General features: G+C 36.4%; 1 protein-coding gene across 1 annotated transcript in view; it reads left to right on the top strand.

Annotated features, from left to right (window-relative positions):
- The window catches only part of sim2 (SIM bHLH transcription factor 2), a 130,685-nt gene that overhangs the window by 53,553 nt on the left and 59,083 nt on the right, over window positions 1-18,049 (top strand). Inside the window, exons 2-3 of the mRNA XM_039744446.1 lie at window positions 2,899-2,981; window positions 7,229-7,318. Of these exons, the coding sequence (XP_039600380.1) occupies window positions 2,899-2,981; window positions 7,229-7,318 (173 nt within the window). The remainder of the gene's footprint in view (window positions 1-2,898; window positions 2,982-7,228; window positions 7,319-18,049) is intronic.

An 18,049-nucleotide genomic window follows, 5' to 3' on the forward strand; every position in this document is an offset into this window, starting at 1 on the left:
ATAGATCAATTGTTGTTTTTCCTAGTAACTTGGGTTTTGTTCATAGTCATTGCAAAGCACAATTTTAGATGAAACTGTATTATTTTGAATTCAGACAGGTAATTAGTAAAAATGGAAATTTTTGGTAAAAAATGTAATTTCACCTTGTAGCACATTGTCTTGTTAAAACTAACACTTTGATATGTAATCTTGTATTGTTATAAAGTTTTAGAGGGTTTTGATCAAAAACAGTATACACTGAATCATGGTTTACTTTAACTTATTACATAGAATATTAATGTTTACAGGCTGCACAATTACGTGTTCCAGATAAGGACAGGTAAAAAGAAATAATATTGTGAATTATGTATGTCCACATCCTCTATGTTCTGCTTTTAAGAGAACCTTTTCAGAAGCCATGCAAGCGTATAAGCAGACCAAGCTATGATGTTGCTCCTGGCTTATGTTGTAAATATGGAATGACGTGGACCACTACATTGTACCAGAGTTCTCTGTTTCTGCTTTGAGAACAGTAGGGTAGTGGCACATTGTGGACTGGCCTCCAAGGGGACACTACAGTTCTCCATATTATATAGAAGAATCTCTGTGGTCAGATAAAGAGCTGCTAAGAAACCCTGCTGGCTGCTAAGGTCCACCTCCCAAGAGGCACAATGATTCATGTCATGAAGACTCACTAATTCCAGCACCAATAACATTTTCACCCATGTTTACAGATTCAACCTGTGAACAAATGCAGTTTAGTGATTTAAATTCTGGCATTTTATTTTACATTTCATAGCTTTCTCATCTTGACTTGATTCTCTGTCTTAGTGTTTCGACTCCAGTTGAATAATAGTACTCTATCCAGGGCATGATCCAACCTGTGAACGCTGCAACCAAGTCCCGGCCTCACTGGGTCACATGTTCTGGGCCTGCACCAAATTAACATCATTCTGGACCAAAATTGTTAATTACCTTTCAGACAGCCTTGGTCTCAAAATCCCTCCTAACCCATTAACAGCTGTGTTTGGGGTTCTTCCAGATGGGTTTAAAGTGGAGAAAGAAAAACAAATTGTGATTGCACTCGCTACACTTTTGGCACGCAGACTTATTCTGATAAACTGGAAGAACCCAAACTCTCCTCTTTTAAGTCAGTGGGAAACCGATGTGTTATATTATTTGAAATTGGAAAAAATCAAATACTCAGTTAGAGGATCTGTGCAGACTTTTTTCAAAACATGGCAGGATCTAATCAGTAATATTTTAAAATAAGCTCTTAAAGCACAGAGGAAGCAATTATTTCCTTATTTTTCATCTTCTGCATTAATCTCTATTGGCTTATCAAATTTATTAATTTAGGTATGTTTACAAGCCTTAAATTTCATGCTGTTTGGCTTGCTCTCTCTCTCAGGGGTGGGGATCGATTTGTCCTTAACTCAATTTTTCTTTTTGCAAAAACTTGATTGATTTGTATGGATTGCAATAAAATAAAAAAAATAAAAAAGTAAGTGACTCCTTACAATTCGTGCCCAACTACAATAACAGTTTAGCACTCTAGTTTTCACTGCAAATCATGGTATTTTAACAACCTGTTTTGATTTTAGCTTCTTTTCTGTCTCTCTGAGCACTATGTATATCTGTGACTGACATAACAGTGCATGCTAGGATCTAACTAAATACTGTCCTGAATCACCTTATTTACTATTTCTGAACTATTATTATTACTACTATTATTATTATTACTATTATTTGTTTTTAATGATGGTAACTATCATCATTTTCCCCACTTCATTGTGGTATCATTTTGTTTGTACCTCTATACATCAACAATACTCATTCCTGTTTATGTGGACTGACAGACTGGCTTTTGAATTTTGGATTTAAAATAAAGGAACATCCCTGTGAGTAGTCAAGTACTAATGCATTTCAAAAAATAAAGAAATACACAGATTTAGTGTTGTTTCTTTATGGCGTTGTTGTGATACTGACTGATCTCCTTCCTTAATATTTTTAATGTGTATGAAATTGATATAGTACATACTGTACATAATTAAGTTTTTATACATGATTTGTCAAAATGTAATTACAGGTAGAATTTGGACTAGTGAAAATGTACATGTATTAGCATAAAAGAGACATTAAGAAACATTAAATGTTAAAATGTTGCTTACCATAAACTGTGCTTAGTCGTTAATTTCCAATGACCACACTGCTGTTAGGTGGTCATGCAAGTAATTTTACAATACACGTGACAATAATACTACTGTACTGGCTGTATATTAGAATCTTGAGAGAACGTCTTGGTTTTCTATGTACTTCCTGTGAGATTCAATACCTCTGCCTTTTGCCTACCTTTTGACCATTCTTTCTGTATTTTCCTCATACACAATTATTATTTCTCTGTCACATTTATTTATTTCCATTCCCTCAATCTCAGCACTGAGTGAACTGAGGCATACATTCTAGTCTTTAGAATTAGATAAAACAAACAAAACAGAAAAATCATGGCAAAACATAATTATTTTAAATCATCTCCATATCTAAAGTTTATGATTTAGTACTTATTATTTTATACAAATGTTACTTTATGTACAGCATCCTGGTAATGCAGTGGTTAGTTTTGCTGTATCACTGGTAATGAACTTTAAGTTGAGTTCATAAGTTAGCCACTGTCAGTGTTTTGTGTGTGTTTTCTCCAGGTATTCCAGTTCCATCACTGATCTCAATTACACATTACATTCATTGGTGGCTATACATTTCTCAGATTACTGTATGTATGAGAGTGCTCTGCAATGGAAAAGTATTTTAATTCAGAGGAGATTTTGCTGTTTATTATAATGCTGCTAAAAGAGGCTCTGACTCCAAAAATGAACTGATACATGAATCATTTCAAGTAATGTCTGTTGTTTTTGCTTGCAGGTTTAGGAGATGCCTGGGGACACCCAACCCGAATTAGTCCTTTGGACAACATGGCAAAAGAATTAGGATCCCATTTGCTTCAAGTAATGAATTAATCTTTCTTTCTTTCTAGAACCTATAAAGTGTTAAGATATACAAAGTGTTAATACTCAGCAGAAAGGATACCATTTTTGACTCGAACTCTAAAATCTGTTTACATTATATGCTTTTCATATTGTGACAGTTTGATAAATCAGTGCTCGGAACTTATTACACATACTGTACTTGCTTTAAGAAAGAACTTACAGCTTATAGCCCCTATTCAATAACAAACAGCCTTTGGAATGATTTGAGGATATCAGCATATTATACTATAAATAGGTTGAACAGTACCATAGACAACTAAGCATGAATGTGACAAAGGAGATGCCAGACCCACATAGCACTCTCCTGTGAGGGTATGCATTGAAGTAGGAGGATGAAACCTGTGCTTCCCCTATTTACTTGGGGTCATCTCATGGCAGTCTTTTGAAACTATAAGGGTAGATTGTGACTAGATGTAATAAGAAGTTTAAAATTATCTGTTAGTTTTAAAAAAAAGACACACTTAGCCATTGGCTGGCATCAAAAAGGGTAGCTCAATATGATAACATTTGGTTTCAGACAAATAAGTATGGTGGGCATAACCTGAGGTAGCACTGGGCTGAAAAGTAAATTGTACAAACGAAAATTGCTAAAAAGATCAAAATGACAAAAAATTAAGATTGTCGGGAGGATGTTGTGGTGGAAACAGAACTACATTTTCACAGACTGTTTGAACTGCAGTTTCAAAGATTTTATACAAACTCTATATCAATTTCTCATTTGAGTATGCTAGCTCATCATGAGTATTATGTCTTTTATCACCATTTAAGAAAACAGCTATAGCAACATTTTCATATGTATCACATTTTCATATGTAAGTATAGCTCAAAGAGCTTTACAAGTAGTAAACGAAAAATGAGTTATAAAAGAAGTGAAATGGTTTCGTTTCTAAATATGTAATTTAAAGGTGCTCCCTGAGTTCATGCAGCAATGTCCTCATTAGAACAAAATCATATCAATAAAGCATGTCTTTTGCTCTTAGCTAAAACAGATTGGTCTGCTGCTTATCTGTTCAGCCACAGAGAAGAACTGCTTTTAGCATTCTTTAGCAGCTAACAGTGTTTCAATGAAATTAAAACAGGAATTCCACCATTGCCAAATTTAACAAAACATGTTTTGCTAGCACACATTTCACTATACATAACCTGCTCAGAAGTTAATAAACAAATATTTAATTTATGTATTTACTGATATATACTGTGCACTAATACATAAAATTCCAAGTCTCTTTTTACAGCTTGGGACCCAACATTAAAACATAGTTAGTCTTCGAGTTCAAATTGTTTACCTGTTGTCAGGCCTGGGCTACACGCTGCATGAGAATATGGTGGTAAAATAAGACTGTTCCACCTCTTTCTTTGTCAGAATAATAGGAAGCCTAAAACAAACTAAAGAAGAACTGTATTCTCATTCTTAACTGGTTTCCTCCTGAAGAATAGTATTCATGACTACAAGACATATTATATTACGCTCATCCACAATCCTCCTTCCCTTTGCATCATGTTTTCTCTCTACTCAAATCTTGGACTCTTTTCTTTGGCTTTTTCACTCCAAGCATCAGTCTTGTTCTCTCGTCTTCTGGTTTTCTTTGCCAAAGCCCAGTCAGCAGCCTAGTTAATTTTTTCTCTTTTTCTTAACATGGCTCTCTCTGTACATGTTTCTCCTTCATCAGACCACTTATTTCACACACATTCTATCTCCTCCATTACTTTCTGCCACTCTCATAGTATTATAACTGCACCGTAGATATATAGAGCTTCTCCTTTCAGTTTATCTAGGTTACAATTAAAATAAAATTCCCAGATTTCTGTTGGTGTGCATTAACCGATATTGAAGAAATGCATCTATAAACAAATATCATTTGATCTTAAGGAAATCCAAGCTGAGATACTCATAAAGTGGTACATAAAAACAATAGCTTTACTTTATACTTTTATATTGAAATAGCATGGAAGTCCAAGTTGATTGGTCAAAAAAATGTTACAAAAGCTGGTATTTAGAGCAAGCAGAAATATAATAAGAAAATAACTCAAAAGTGGATACATGCTGGAACACTACCCCGACTCTAACATTTTTATCTTCCTTATTCTTCCAGTTGCAACTTTGCATATGCATTAACCATCTCCAGTCTTAATGTCATTGGACTTTAATTCCACATCGTTTGGTCCAAAATCAAAGTAGAGATGGTTATGCTACAACTCCTATATTCCACTTTTAAGGAATGAATCTATAGGAATTGAAATAGATTATAATTACAATTCTGTGGCACCACTAATTTTAAAAGCAAAAAAAAAAATGATAGAAGACAGAAATAGCGCCTAAAAAGTTTGGCTTGCTTGAAAGTTTGTCTTACACGACACAAACCTGCACTTTCCAGGCTCCTGAAAAGCTGTTATAAAATTGAATAAATTACCTGTTAATAAAATTCTTATTAAGAATATATTAATAGTACATTTAATATGTTAGTTGCTGACCCATGGCTAATATAACTGGAAAAGGTTCCTAATGTTGGGAGAAAAGGAGTGCACAAAATAGTAACAATGGAAAGCACTTTTATGACATCTCTCTTAACCTGTAACTAATAAAATGTGTAAGGGTTGGAACTACAAAGAGAAAAAAAACTGCATCTAGTAGTTTTGATCAGTAAGGCTTCCTGTCCTCCCAATTCTAGGCCAAGACAGCTTTAAACTCCACAGTCACTCCCCAAAAACTGTATAATTACTTGAGGGACAAGAGGCTAAAGCTCCCTGAAGCAGCCCACAGCAGCTTTCAGTGTTGAGTAGCCTACATTGCCTCTTTGTGCTGGGAGGGAGACTACTGGCCTTGCTCCTTCAAGTCTTTTAAAGTCTGCTATGTTTCAGGCACAGCTCATGCACTGGCTCAAGTCTGTAATTTAATCTTTTTGTTATTTTATATATTTATATAATTTTATATATTGTGTTTAGAATTCTGTTTTTGGTATCATTTAGTCTTTCTATAATACTATGATTTCTTTAATATTGTGTTTATTGACTATTTTGTGTTATATTTTAATACATTTAGTTTTATCGGTTATCTGCCCTGTCTCTTTTATGTAGTAAACAAAAGGATAAGAGACCACCTGATCATGCAGCTGGGATACTGCCTCAACAGGTTTTTATGGAGAAGGGCTAGTTAACTGGTTCTTTGTCAGTTTGTTTTGGTTTTTGATTCCTGTTCTTGATCTGTGATTCTTGTTTGGATTTGCTGTTTTTTGACCCCCTGCATTCATTGTTAACTACTGCTAATTGGATTTGTTTGCTTAAAATCAAAAAACTTTTTTTTCTTCCTTTTCTTGCCCTGCCTTTTTGATTCTTTTACTTAAAATATATTTTTTTAAATATTAAGAATTTTCAAAAATGTTCTTTTTGTTTTTTAGCCCAGAGTTTTTTGTAATTCTTTACCTAGGCTTAGTCCCTTTACTCGACAGGAAAAGGCCAGAATCCCTCTCTTTGAGTTGAGTTAGACTGCTTGAGCCAAGGCCAATCCGGTGGGCCCAGATCTGAAGTAAGAGCAGGGTCAGGTTTTGTGTGTTTTTTGTTTTGAGTCCTACATCCCTTTAGTGCTTTGTTGCGGGAGGAATAACAGCAGTGTCTTCCCTAGATACAGATTGTGTATTGCTACTTTTCCACCAGGAAATGGACAGCCCTTCATAGTCTTTTTCTCTCTAGGAGGAAGCATCCCAACATCTGTTGGATCACTTGCCCATTTCCAAACTGGCCAACAGTCTCTATTTCTTGTATTATAGTCTATGAAGATTTGACTTGCTGGCTGCCAAACCCTTTTATCTGTTTTGTATTACTTGACTTGCATGCAGAGTTATTCTAATTCCGCCTAGTGTGGGTCTCTCTCTCTATCATGGAGGTTTCTAACCTTTTTTTTGCATCATGGGTGATTCCTTATACTCTAGAAACTCCTTAGCACACAGGATCTTCATGACAATGTCCAATGTCTTTAAAGTGATTTCAAATGATATAGTGATGTCTTGAACAAAATAAAAGAGTGTAGCTCTGTAATTTGCCATTTTGATAATTAATGCTACTGCATGACTGTACTAGTTGATGAATCTTAGATTTTTATATAACTTGTCCAAACTTTATACTGTATGTTTTTATGGCTTCTATAAAAGCTGACATATGCTCAGAGATTTTATAAGTTATGAAAGCATCAGATGTTATTTTTTTTTCAGACTTTGGATGGATTTGTATTCGTTGTAGCATCTGATGGCAAAATCATGTACATCTCAGAAACTGCCTCTGTCCATTTAGGGCTGTCTCAGGTAAGTGAGAAAAAGTCAGTTTACCAACTTTCTCCGAGAGCTAGCTGATGCATGTGTGCCATGCCCATTTTAAATAAAAATGTGAAGGCCTCATTGTTAATGTGTTTTGAGGTGGTATTTCAACATTGGTGGTATTGCAGCATTTCTGTTGCAAGGTTTGCATGGGGTCTTAGTTCTTTTCTGGACTATCCATAATGACAATTGAAATAATAGATGAGACTGCATTTGGAATGCTGTATAATTCTGGTCACCACGCTAAAATTACAGCAGTATTAGAAGCTATGCAGAGGAGAGCCGTTATGGTCATGTGCAGAGCGTTCAGGAGCTGGAAAGCTGATGAAACTGACCATGGAATTGCAAGTGGCACACCGGATGGGTGTACTGACCAGGAAAGTGGAAGGTTCCTTACCTGGATGGGAGGCCCCAAGTGGACAGACAAGCATCCCGAACTGAGACAGAGAAAGGTGCCTTACCTGAACAAGACTCCCTAGGTAGATGGATGGACACTCAAGCCAAAGGAGAGGAAGGTTTCTTTCCTGGATGGGAAGCCCCAGACAGATGGACAGGTGTCCTATATATCTGTAGTACCTTCTCTGACTGAGATAAAAGGGAAGCTCCAGGAAGGACCATCTCTGGGGGTTGTTTATTCCCCCAGGATGCTAGATGGCAGTGGCCCTGGATATTGGTGCCCTTTTGGAAACCAGCAGGGAATGCCATTCATTTTAGGCTAGTTGCACAGCCCTGCTGGGGACCATGGGTGCCGCTAAAGGGTGTTGCAGGGAGAAACTCTCCCTGTTATTTGGGACTTCCGTATGATCTGGAAGCTGGGAGGATTGAAAGCAACACTTGAATGGAGGAGAGCTTTGCATTGGAGAGAGTGAGAGTAAGAGAAAGAACAAGGACAACAACTTGCTTATTTGTTTGTAGAAAGGTATTTTGTATAATAAAAATCCTTTCTTTGAACCCAGGACTGTTTTGTGTGCGTGTGATTGGGGTTTAGGGCTCTGTGGCACCCCTTAGCCGTCACAGGATGAAACACCACAAAAGAGGAGACAAGGTGAAAACAAACACGAAGAATGATCCCCACACTACACTCTTCATGGAAACACCTTGTAGCTTCCGCTATACTGAATGGAAGGAAAGTGGAAATTGCCAAAAGGCAGAGAAAAAGGCAAAGTCAGAGACAGGAGAAAAGTCACATTAACAAGAAGAAGTCAAAAATACTAATTGTGGAGTTTTTATTCAAAACATAGGGTACTGAGCATCTTGTGACACTATCTTAAATATTTTAGCTGCTATGGTGTCACACATATTGGTACAAGTTACATTAGCAGCAATGGGTCCATTGCTACTAAACAAGAAAGCTACAGAACAACATCAGTTTTAAAATGAAGAAAATAAATCACATTTAGATAAGTGTAAACTACACACAGCAAAAAATATACTGATTCCATGCCGCAAAAAGAACTGTGACAAGAGCATCTAAATGCACAACATGACTAAAGGGGATGGCCTACTCTGATAGACACAGTAAGTTAAATCTCTTTAGCCTTGATCAAAGAGGACTATGTGAAAACCTTACCCAAGATATCAACAAAGTGGATTTAACAGAATTTTTTGACTAAATAGAGAATCATGTACCCTAGGGCACTGGTAGTGATTAAGATCAAGCACATTTAAAACTGAAACCAGGAAGGACTTCTTTAAGCCAAGAGTTGTAGGAATCTAGACCAAATTACTGAGTAATGTAGTTCAATCAGAAACCTTGCCTACCTTTAAGAAGTATTTGGATGACATATTGATACAATGGTACTATTAACAAACCAAACAAGTTGGATGGTATGAATGATATCTTCTTATTTATCAAACTTATATTGTTAAGCTTTATTGATATTTATTTGAAGATTTGATTTTAATTTTCTAAATAATATTTATTGCAGTCTTAGAAAGCACATACTTTTAAAATTATTTTTTAACAGTAATAATGATTTTTTTAAGCTTTTCTGTAAATCCTGCTTTAGATGTCTGGTTCACTGGCAGCATAAAATATACATCTTTAAGAATTCCACTAATACTAGGGTGTTGTACCCTGTTAGCCATTATGAATGAATTATGAATGTAGTAAAAAGTCAAGCAAAGTGACACCTTTTAACTAAACAGATTACAGCTAACTAAAAAGATTACAATATGCAAGCTTTCGAGGCAACTCAGGTCCCTTCTTCAGGCAAAATGTAATGTAAAAGATATAATTACATCTTGTCTGAAGAAGGTGCCTGAGTTGCCTTGCCTGAGTTTGCTTGACTTTTCACAGAATTCCACTAAAAACACAAAATGGAAAAATCTTATACCTAACATCACAGTTCATATATGTATTCCAGTGTTTCAATGGTTTTATTAATACATGAAAACATATATTGTTTCATACTTAAGCAGTTTTAGTAGTGATAACTTGTATATATTCTTTAATTTCTCAGAGAGAGAGGGCATCACCCTGAACAAAGAGTACTTTCATTGCCTCATCTTTTACTATGTGGTATTTAGTTTGATAATGTCAATGAACAGTGAGAGACACTCAACATTATTTACAATGAAGACATGTAAATTAAACTACTGAAAACATGGAGTCAGGGAAAATGGAATTTACCTTAGCGTATAGGATCAGGGGATGTACTAAATCTGCAAATGCTTCCAGTAAAACAAACCAGACAAGTTACTACTGAGGCCTTAAAAATAAGCAAAAGTGGAACACATCATCTGACTTGTGGAGGGTTTATGCAAGCCTTGAGTGTTTATAAATGCACTAGCAACTCTTATATTTAAAAACACTTGGAAGCCTGCAGGATGACAGATATTCAGTGCACATGACTTAATTCACTGTGCATGGCCCTCTACCAGTATACTACTGTACGTACATACTGTACCTACAAGTGTATGAATCTCCCATAATGGGGGGTGGGTTCATGTAAATGAGTGCAAGATGAAATACATTTCACTCATTTATGTACATTAGTTATGTTTTCAATTTAATAATGAAGCTGTGTATTTTAACATATTCTTGTTTATCATGGCGATGTATTGAATGTTGGTTGGGCATGCAAGTAAGACTTTTTGTGTACTTTGTGCAAGAGACAACACCACTACTATCACTATTACTTTCCGTTCTTTCAATCTGGATCATGGACATGTTAATAAACAATCTTGATTTACCTTTTCAGCATTCCTTTTTCCAAGTCAGCTCATTCAGATCTGAATTCTAACTTTGGTTCATGCTGTCATCCACACCTTATAAAAGCAGAATGCTGTGCTGAATTACTCAGGCTCAAATTTTACTATATAAAAGTCAGCACTAGAGATATTGTACCGCACAAACTCCTGGTTCCATGTGCACAGCTGGCCAATGTTTACCTGACAGAATACTAGAGCTGCACCACCATTTAAAACCCCACTTTTAATTTCTCTTGTCTTTAAATACATTTACTGCTATGTAATAAGTGTTACATAGTAAGTGTCACAGAAAGAGGGGCCAAGCATAGTGTATAGCCCTGAACAACTCCTCGTAGGAGTGCACATTGTTTCAAGAAGTACTACAGACAGCTGGAGTGTGAAGTAAAACAAATTGAAATTAAGATTAAATTGATTAATTTGAATATATAAAGACAACTTAAACTTTTTTCCTTAATGCATCAAACAATGAATTAAACGGGAAAAGGTGAACAGTCTCATAGATAGATAGATAGACATCTTTAGGGCACAAGAGGTCAATAGTCCAGCAAAAATCAACTCAAGAGGAGAACCTTTCAAGCTGCTAACTTGGACCATAAATAACATATTTAACACAAAAGGAAACAATATGTATTTTTGTATCATTGGAAACAATATTTATTTTTGTGGCATCTAATGGCTCAAAGTGCTTTAGTAATAGTAAAAGAAATAACCCTGATCATACAATCAAAGAAAAAAAAAAAATCATAAAAAAAGGCAAAACATGGAAGAAGGAGGTGAATGTAAATTTAATTACAATTTACAGTAATTCAGTTAAGTTTGTAAGTCAACAGTTATGAAGACAAGAATCAGCATTTGATTTGATAACAGATGCCATGGTAAAATGGCCAGGTAGGAGAGGAAACAAAAATGCCAGCCAAAAGGATACCAGTGAAAATAACCTTAATGGGTTCCAAGGCCAAATGACTGAACAGCACCACCTGGACATTCTACAATACTGAAATATAATAAAGTTATTCATTATTTAATAAAGTATCTATCTATCTATCTATCTATCTATTTGACTAAATATCATGAAAATTCTAAGAACATCTGACACAAAGCACCACTACAGGACATCAGACAACATAAAATAATGACAAGTAAACTATTTATTTTCAGTACTATTAAGTATTAATTGTAATTTTGTGCAATAGACAAAAATGAAAAAGTATTTTAAAATGTTCAACAATAATTGCCCAAAACGATTTTGTAAACTATTCCCAATTTTTGATACATAAAAGCAAAAGGCCCTATCACCATTTTTTTCATATCTCATTCTAGGAAATTTGAATAAGTCGGTGATTAAAGATTTGAGATTACAATTTGAGATGTATTGGGACATATTCTGAAATAGAGAGAGGTGCAAGATTTTTCAGAGCCTTGCATAAAATTAAGAATGTAAAGACACAGGCAGTCCTTGTAACAATGCTTATACCAGTTAAATTTGTTCAGATTTTTTCATTTTCATTAAGATTCCTGCCACTGCATTTTGAAAAAAGCCACAGGAGGTTTGTATCTGTTCTTGGTAGTCTAGATATGAGTGCATAACAATAATCTAGTAGGCTACATTAGAACAGACCTATTAAGTGAGTAATCAAGAGAATAAATACAATAACAATATTGAATAGTCTAACAGCTGTTTTCAGGTACTGGGTAAAGATGCAGCTTACATCAGTTGAATTTAATTAAGTTACTGGAATTTGTCTTTTTCATTTATTAAATAAATTTTGTCTTTCAAACATTACTCTATAACTTTCACTGCCTAGAATGTGTTCATTTTTATGGTGTAAGGGATGACCTGCAGCCCAACCTAGCCGGGATGCCCAGGAAATGGAAGGATGGGAGTAGGCAGCTTCTTTAGGCCACTTCCTCTCCCAGAATGCTAGATGGCAGCTCCCCTGGATTGCAGTGGTGCCCCAGATTCCCACAGGGCACCATGGGACTTGGAGTTCTATATCTCAGCCCTGTTGGGTACTGTGGGTGCCGCCAGGGGTTGCTGTTGAAATGGAGGAGCTGTATGGCATGAGATTTCCTCTTGACTTGGCAGTGCTTACAGATCACGTGGGCAGAAGAGCAGAAGCACTTCCAGGCTGGCCAGTATAAAAGGACTTACCAGCCTTACAGGGACGAGCCAGAGTTGGGAGATGGAGGACAAAGCTTGCAGGAAGGAGTGGAGGAGGAAAAGATCAGAAAAGAATGAAAGAAGAGCCATTCTGCTAAACGTGTGCTGTACTTGTGGCTATGATGGGGGGAAATGTAGAGTTTTCGTCACAATAAAAAGGCTATTTTGTGTTTTAAATTGTGCTCTGTGTGTGTTGTGTTGGGTTTGAGGGAGTGGAATGCCTCCTAGTGTCCACAATGGTTAAACTGTTGTTTATATTTCCTTGCTCCAAGTACTCACTATGAATGGTACAGTATAAAATGAAAATTGGTTAACTGATTCATTCATTCGGTCATCAAATTATTTATTTCATAACTGCTTGTTAACCATACATTTGCATTACCAGTTACTGCAATTTCCAGCTACAGTACGAGATATGCAATTACTGCAATTTCCAGCTTCAATGTCAGATATTGGGTAAGTTGATTTTGAAAATGGTTTCTATGTGTGTTGTAAAATGACAAAAATTAAAGAAAAAGACAAATGATAGATAGATAGATAGATAGATAGATAGATAGATAGATAGATAGATAGATAATACTTTATTAATCCCAAGGGGAAATTCACATAATCCAGCAGCAGTATACTGATACAAAGCAGACAATAACTTTGAGTAATGTTAGCATTTACTCCCCCGGGTGGAATTGAAGAGTCGCATAGTGTGGAGGAGGAACGATCTCCTCAGTCTGTCAGTGAGGCAAGACAGTGACAAAAGTCTGTCACTGAAGCTACTCCTCTGCCTGGAGATGACACTGTTCAGTGGATGCAGTGGATTCTTCATGATTGACAGGAGTTTGCTTAATGCTCTGCCACAGATGTTAAACTGTCCAACTTTACTCCTACAATAGAGCCTGTATTCTTAGCAAGTTTGTCCAGACGTGAGGCGTTCTTCATCTTTATGATGCCTCCACAGCACACCACCGCATAGAAGAGGGCACTCGCCACAACCATCTGGTAGAACATCTGCAGCATCTTATTGCAGATGTTGAAGGATGCCAACCTTCTAAGAAAGTATAGTCGGATGAAAACAGTAAAGTTTTAACAGAAAGACACACTAACTTATTTTTTGCTGTGTTATCTTGTGATGTTGTTTAGTCTGATAACAGAGAGAGTAAGCAGGGTCATGTTAGTTTCAGACTTGCCTCTACAGTTTTTTGGTTTTCCAGCACCTTGTAGCCACATTAAATTCACTAATGGTTTTCACTGCTTGTTCTTCAGCATTCCAAATGACTATGATGTTGGAAGTTATTTATTTTTCCAATCATATTTCTGCAGTTGTCTTGTAGGTAAAGGTCTACCCTTTTCACCTTTAAATATTACCTTTTATTTCCTAGATCTGCAATAGCATTAGAAGTAATGCATGGCAAAAACAGTGCGGTGTCAAGAATACTTTAAAGCGTACTCACAATGTTGATCATCGTAGTATAGCTTTCTTGGTGCATCACAGGATCTAAATAATTCTGTTACTGTATGTGCTTTCACATTGACATTTTAGAATGTGCAAGAAGATCCTGGAATGTGTTTAAAATGACAACTTATTTTTTCACTTGTTTGCCAGAGATAACCTTATTTTAATAAAGTGTATTAGTCTTTAAAAAATAGAGCTTTCAAAATATACAATAGATTGGTTCAAACAAAAAATCAACATTAAAGTTAAACATTAGTTGGAAAGGACACTTTTCAAAAAAGTGTTATTTTTGAAGTAATACAAGTTTAGAAAAGTCCTTTGGTTGAAGACTTTGATTTCAAAATAGGTGGGAAATTAAAAGGAAAGTAGAATTTTTTTTCCTTATTTAAAATTTTGACATTTGTGTTCTATAAATTAATATTTTTTTGATATATTTCATAACAGAAATTTTTTATGCTACAGAAAACATGAAAATACTACTACTTCTAAAGGCTGAGGAAAGATTTAGAACTTTGTTATCAGTTGCCATGTGTGAAACCAGGTAATTTAGCTCTGGTCAGTCCTGCTGCTCTCTTACGCATGGAGATGATGCAGACCATACATTATACTTCAAGTTTGCCAGACTTTGTAACACTGGAGCATTTGCAGCCATCAGAAAGATTTGCAACCTCAAAGGGTGTAGCTAATCCTTTGGAGTTGGTAGTGCAAAGAAACCAATTTGTACTTGAAGTGCTGAGAAGTGACCTGCCTAGTGTCTCATCTGACCTTCAAATTCAAGAAGAAAATACATCAAAGTGCCGCTGATTTTTTCACATGGTAATGCTGTCCATAAACTAACCCCTTTATCAATAGATCCAAAGCTTTATATTTGCACTCACAAAGTATTTGCAAAATTTTACAAGAATGTGAAGTAGCCCTAAGTAAAAATAAAATACAACACCATTTTGTATAGAATTCCATTTACTAGGCATAAAATTTTATTTTACTTCTATTTTTTTATCAGGAAGACTCAGTCATGTAATAGATAGCACTCCTGCTTCACAGATTAAGCACTTTGGGTCTAAATCCCTCAGTCAGGCCTTTTCTATGTTGAGTTTACACTTTCTTTCCATGTATGTTGTGTTTTCCAACCACACTTAAATAACGTGCTACAAAAATAAAATGCATTGTTATTATTATTATTAAATATATGATTGTTGAACTAGTTGGAGATTGTAAATTGGTCCATTGTGGGTGTGTACATAAGTGAATACTGTAATGGACTGGCTACTTGCCCCTGGTTTGGTTTCTTCCTTGCACCTGATGTTGCTGGGATTGGTTCTCACCTGCTATTAGAGTTTCCCTAAGTTAGGTTAAGTGGATTTGAAAATATTATGTTACTTTGTGTTATATGTGGCAAGATGTTTTTAGTAAGATAGTGATACCTCCTCCATGTGTCAGTACGGGTTGAGGCTGAAAGGGGGCAGTTAATAGTCAAAATTTAGTGCTGCCAAAATACTGTATATCAATATCATGCAAATACACCAGAGTGAGAATTAAACAGTGGAAGGCAGGGAAGGTTTCTGGAAGTTTTTGGAGTTGGACCAGTGATTCATATTATGAATATCTGGCAGTTAATAAGCTACCATAGCTGCCTGACCCTTGTCAAGGGAAACAGATCGAAAAACAGATGTGATGAATAGAGGTAAGTAAGGAAAAAGTAAATTCTCTAAAGCATTTTAATGCATAGCTCAGGGATGTTTATGGAAAAAAAATAAAGTATATCTATTTTTTCCAAAGTGTTAACTGTTAAACAAAAATGATGAAAAATGAAGTCTAAATAATTATTTACAGTGCATCCTGAAAGTATTTACAGCGCATCACTTTTTGCACATTTTGTTATGTTACAGCCTTATTCCAAAATGGATTAAATTCATTTTTTTCCTCAGAATTGTACACACAACACCCCATAATGACAACGTGAAAAAAGTTTACTTGAGGTTTTTGCAAATTTATTAAAAATAAAAAAACTGAGAAATCACATGTACATAAGTATTCACAGCCTTTGCCATGAAGCTCCAAATTGAGCTCAGGTGCATCCTGTTTCCCCTGATTATCCTTGAGATGTTTCTGCAGCTTAATTGGTGTCCACCTGTGGTAAATTCAGTTGATTGGACATGATTTGGAAAGGCACACACCTGTCTATATAAGGTCCCACAGTTGACAGTTCATGTCAGAGCACAAACCAAGCATAAAGTCAAAGGAATTGTCTGTAGACCTCCGAGACAGGATTGTCTCGAGCCACAAATCTGGGGAAGGTTACAGAAAAATTTCTGCTGCTTTGAAGGTCCCAATCAGCACAGTGGCCTCCATCATCCATAAGTGGAAGAAGTTCGAAACCACCAGGACTCTTCCTAGAGCTGGCCGGCCATCTAAACTGAGCGAACAGGGGAGAAGGGCCTTAGTCAGGGAGGTGACCAAGAACCCAAAGGTCACTCTGTCAGAGCTCCAGAGGTCCTCTGTGGAGAGAGGAGAACCTTCCAGAATGACAACCATCTCTGCAGCAACCCACCAATCAGGCCTGTATGGTAGAGTGGCGAGACGGAAGCCACTCCTTAGTAAAAGGCACATGGCAGCCCACTCTGAGTTTGCCAAAAGGCACCTGAAGGACTCTCAGACCATGAGAAACAAAATTGTCTGGTCTGATGAGACAAAGATTGAACTCTTTGGTGTGAATGCCAGGCGTCACGTTTGGAGGAAACCAGGCACCGCTCATCACCAGGCCAATACCATCCCTACAGTGAAGCATGGTGGTGAAAGCATCATGCTGTGGGGATGTTTTTCAGTGGCAGGAACTGGGAGACTAGTCAGGATAAAGGGAAAGATGACTGCAACAATTTACAGAGACATCTTGGATGAAAACCTGCTCCAGAGCGCTCTTGACCTCAGACTGGGGTGACCCTAAACACACAGCCAAGATTTTAAAGGAGTGGCTTCAGGACAACTCTGTGAATGTCCTTGAGTGGCCCAGTCAGAACCCAGACTTGAATCCGATTGAAAATCTCTGGAAAGATCTTAAAATGGCTGTGCACCGACGCTTCCTATCCAACCTGATGGAGCTTGAGAGGTGCTGCAAAAAGGAATGGGCCAAGGATAGGTGTGCCCAGCTTGTGGCATCATATTTAAAAAGACTTGAGGCTGTAATTGCTGCCAAAGGTGCATCGACAAAGTATTGAGTAAAGTCTGTGAATACTTATGTACATGTGATTTCTCAGTTTTTTTATTTTTAATAAATTTGCAAAAACCTCAAGTAAACTTTTTTCACGTTGTCATTATGGGGTGTTGTGTGTAGAATTCTGAGGAAAAAAATGAATTTAATCCATCTTGTAATAAGGCTGTAACATATCAAAATGTGGAAAAAGTGATGCGCTGTGAATACTTTCCGGATGCACTGTATCTTTTACTTATTTGGCTGACATCTTTATCCAAAGAAACTTACAACATTTATGATACAATAAGTTACCTTTCTTTTGGTTTTCCAATTGGAGCACAGGCAGGTCAAATGACTTGCTCATGGTCACACAGTGTCAGTAGCACAGTAGTGTCAGTCCAAAGCCTTAACCACCACACCACAGTAGTAGCAGTATTTTTACAGGCAGTAATATTTCTTTTTGATAAATTACAGTATCTTTCAAGAAATCATATAGGCAACCTGTAGGCATTTATTTAGTCCGTCAGACTGAATGATACATGTTTTCTTCGTGGACACAACTATTAACACTGGGGCTGTCAAAGTTGGCACTTTAATGCATGCAGTTAATTTTCATAGATATAATGCATTTTTTCCCTTAATCTCATTTAACACGTGCATTGTTTTTCATCCCTTGCTATCTAACCCAATTGTTTTCAAACAGGGGCC

The sequence above is a fragment of the Polypterus senegalus genome, chromosome 2, assembly GCF_016835505.1.
Source record: "Polypterus senegalus isolate Bchr_013 chromosome 2, ASM1683550v1, whole genome shotgun sequence".
In the NCBI taxonomy this organism is placed as follows: Eukaryota; Metazoa; Chordata; class Cladistia; order Polypteriformes; family Polypteridae; genus Polypterus; species Polypterus senegalus.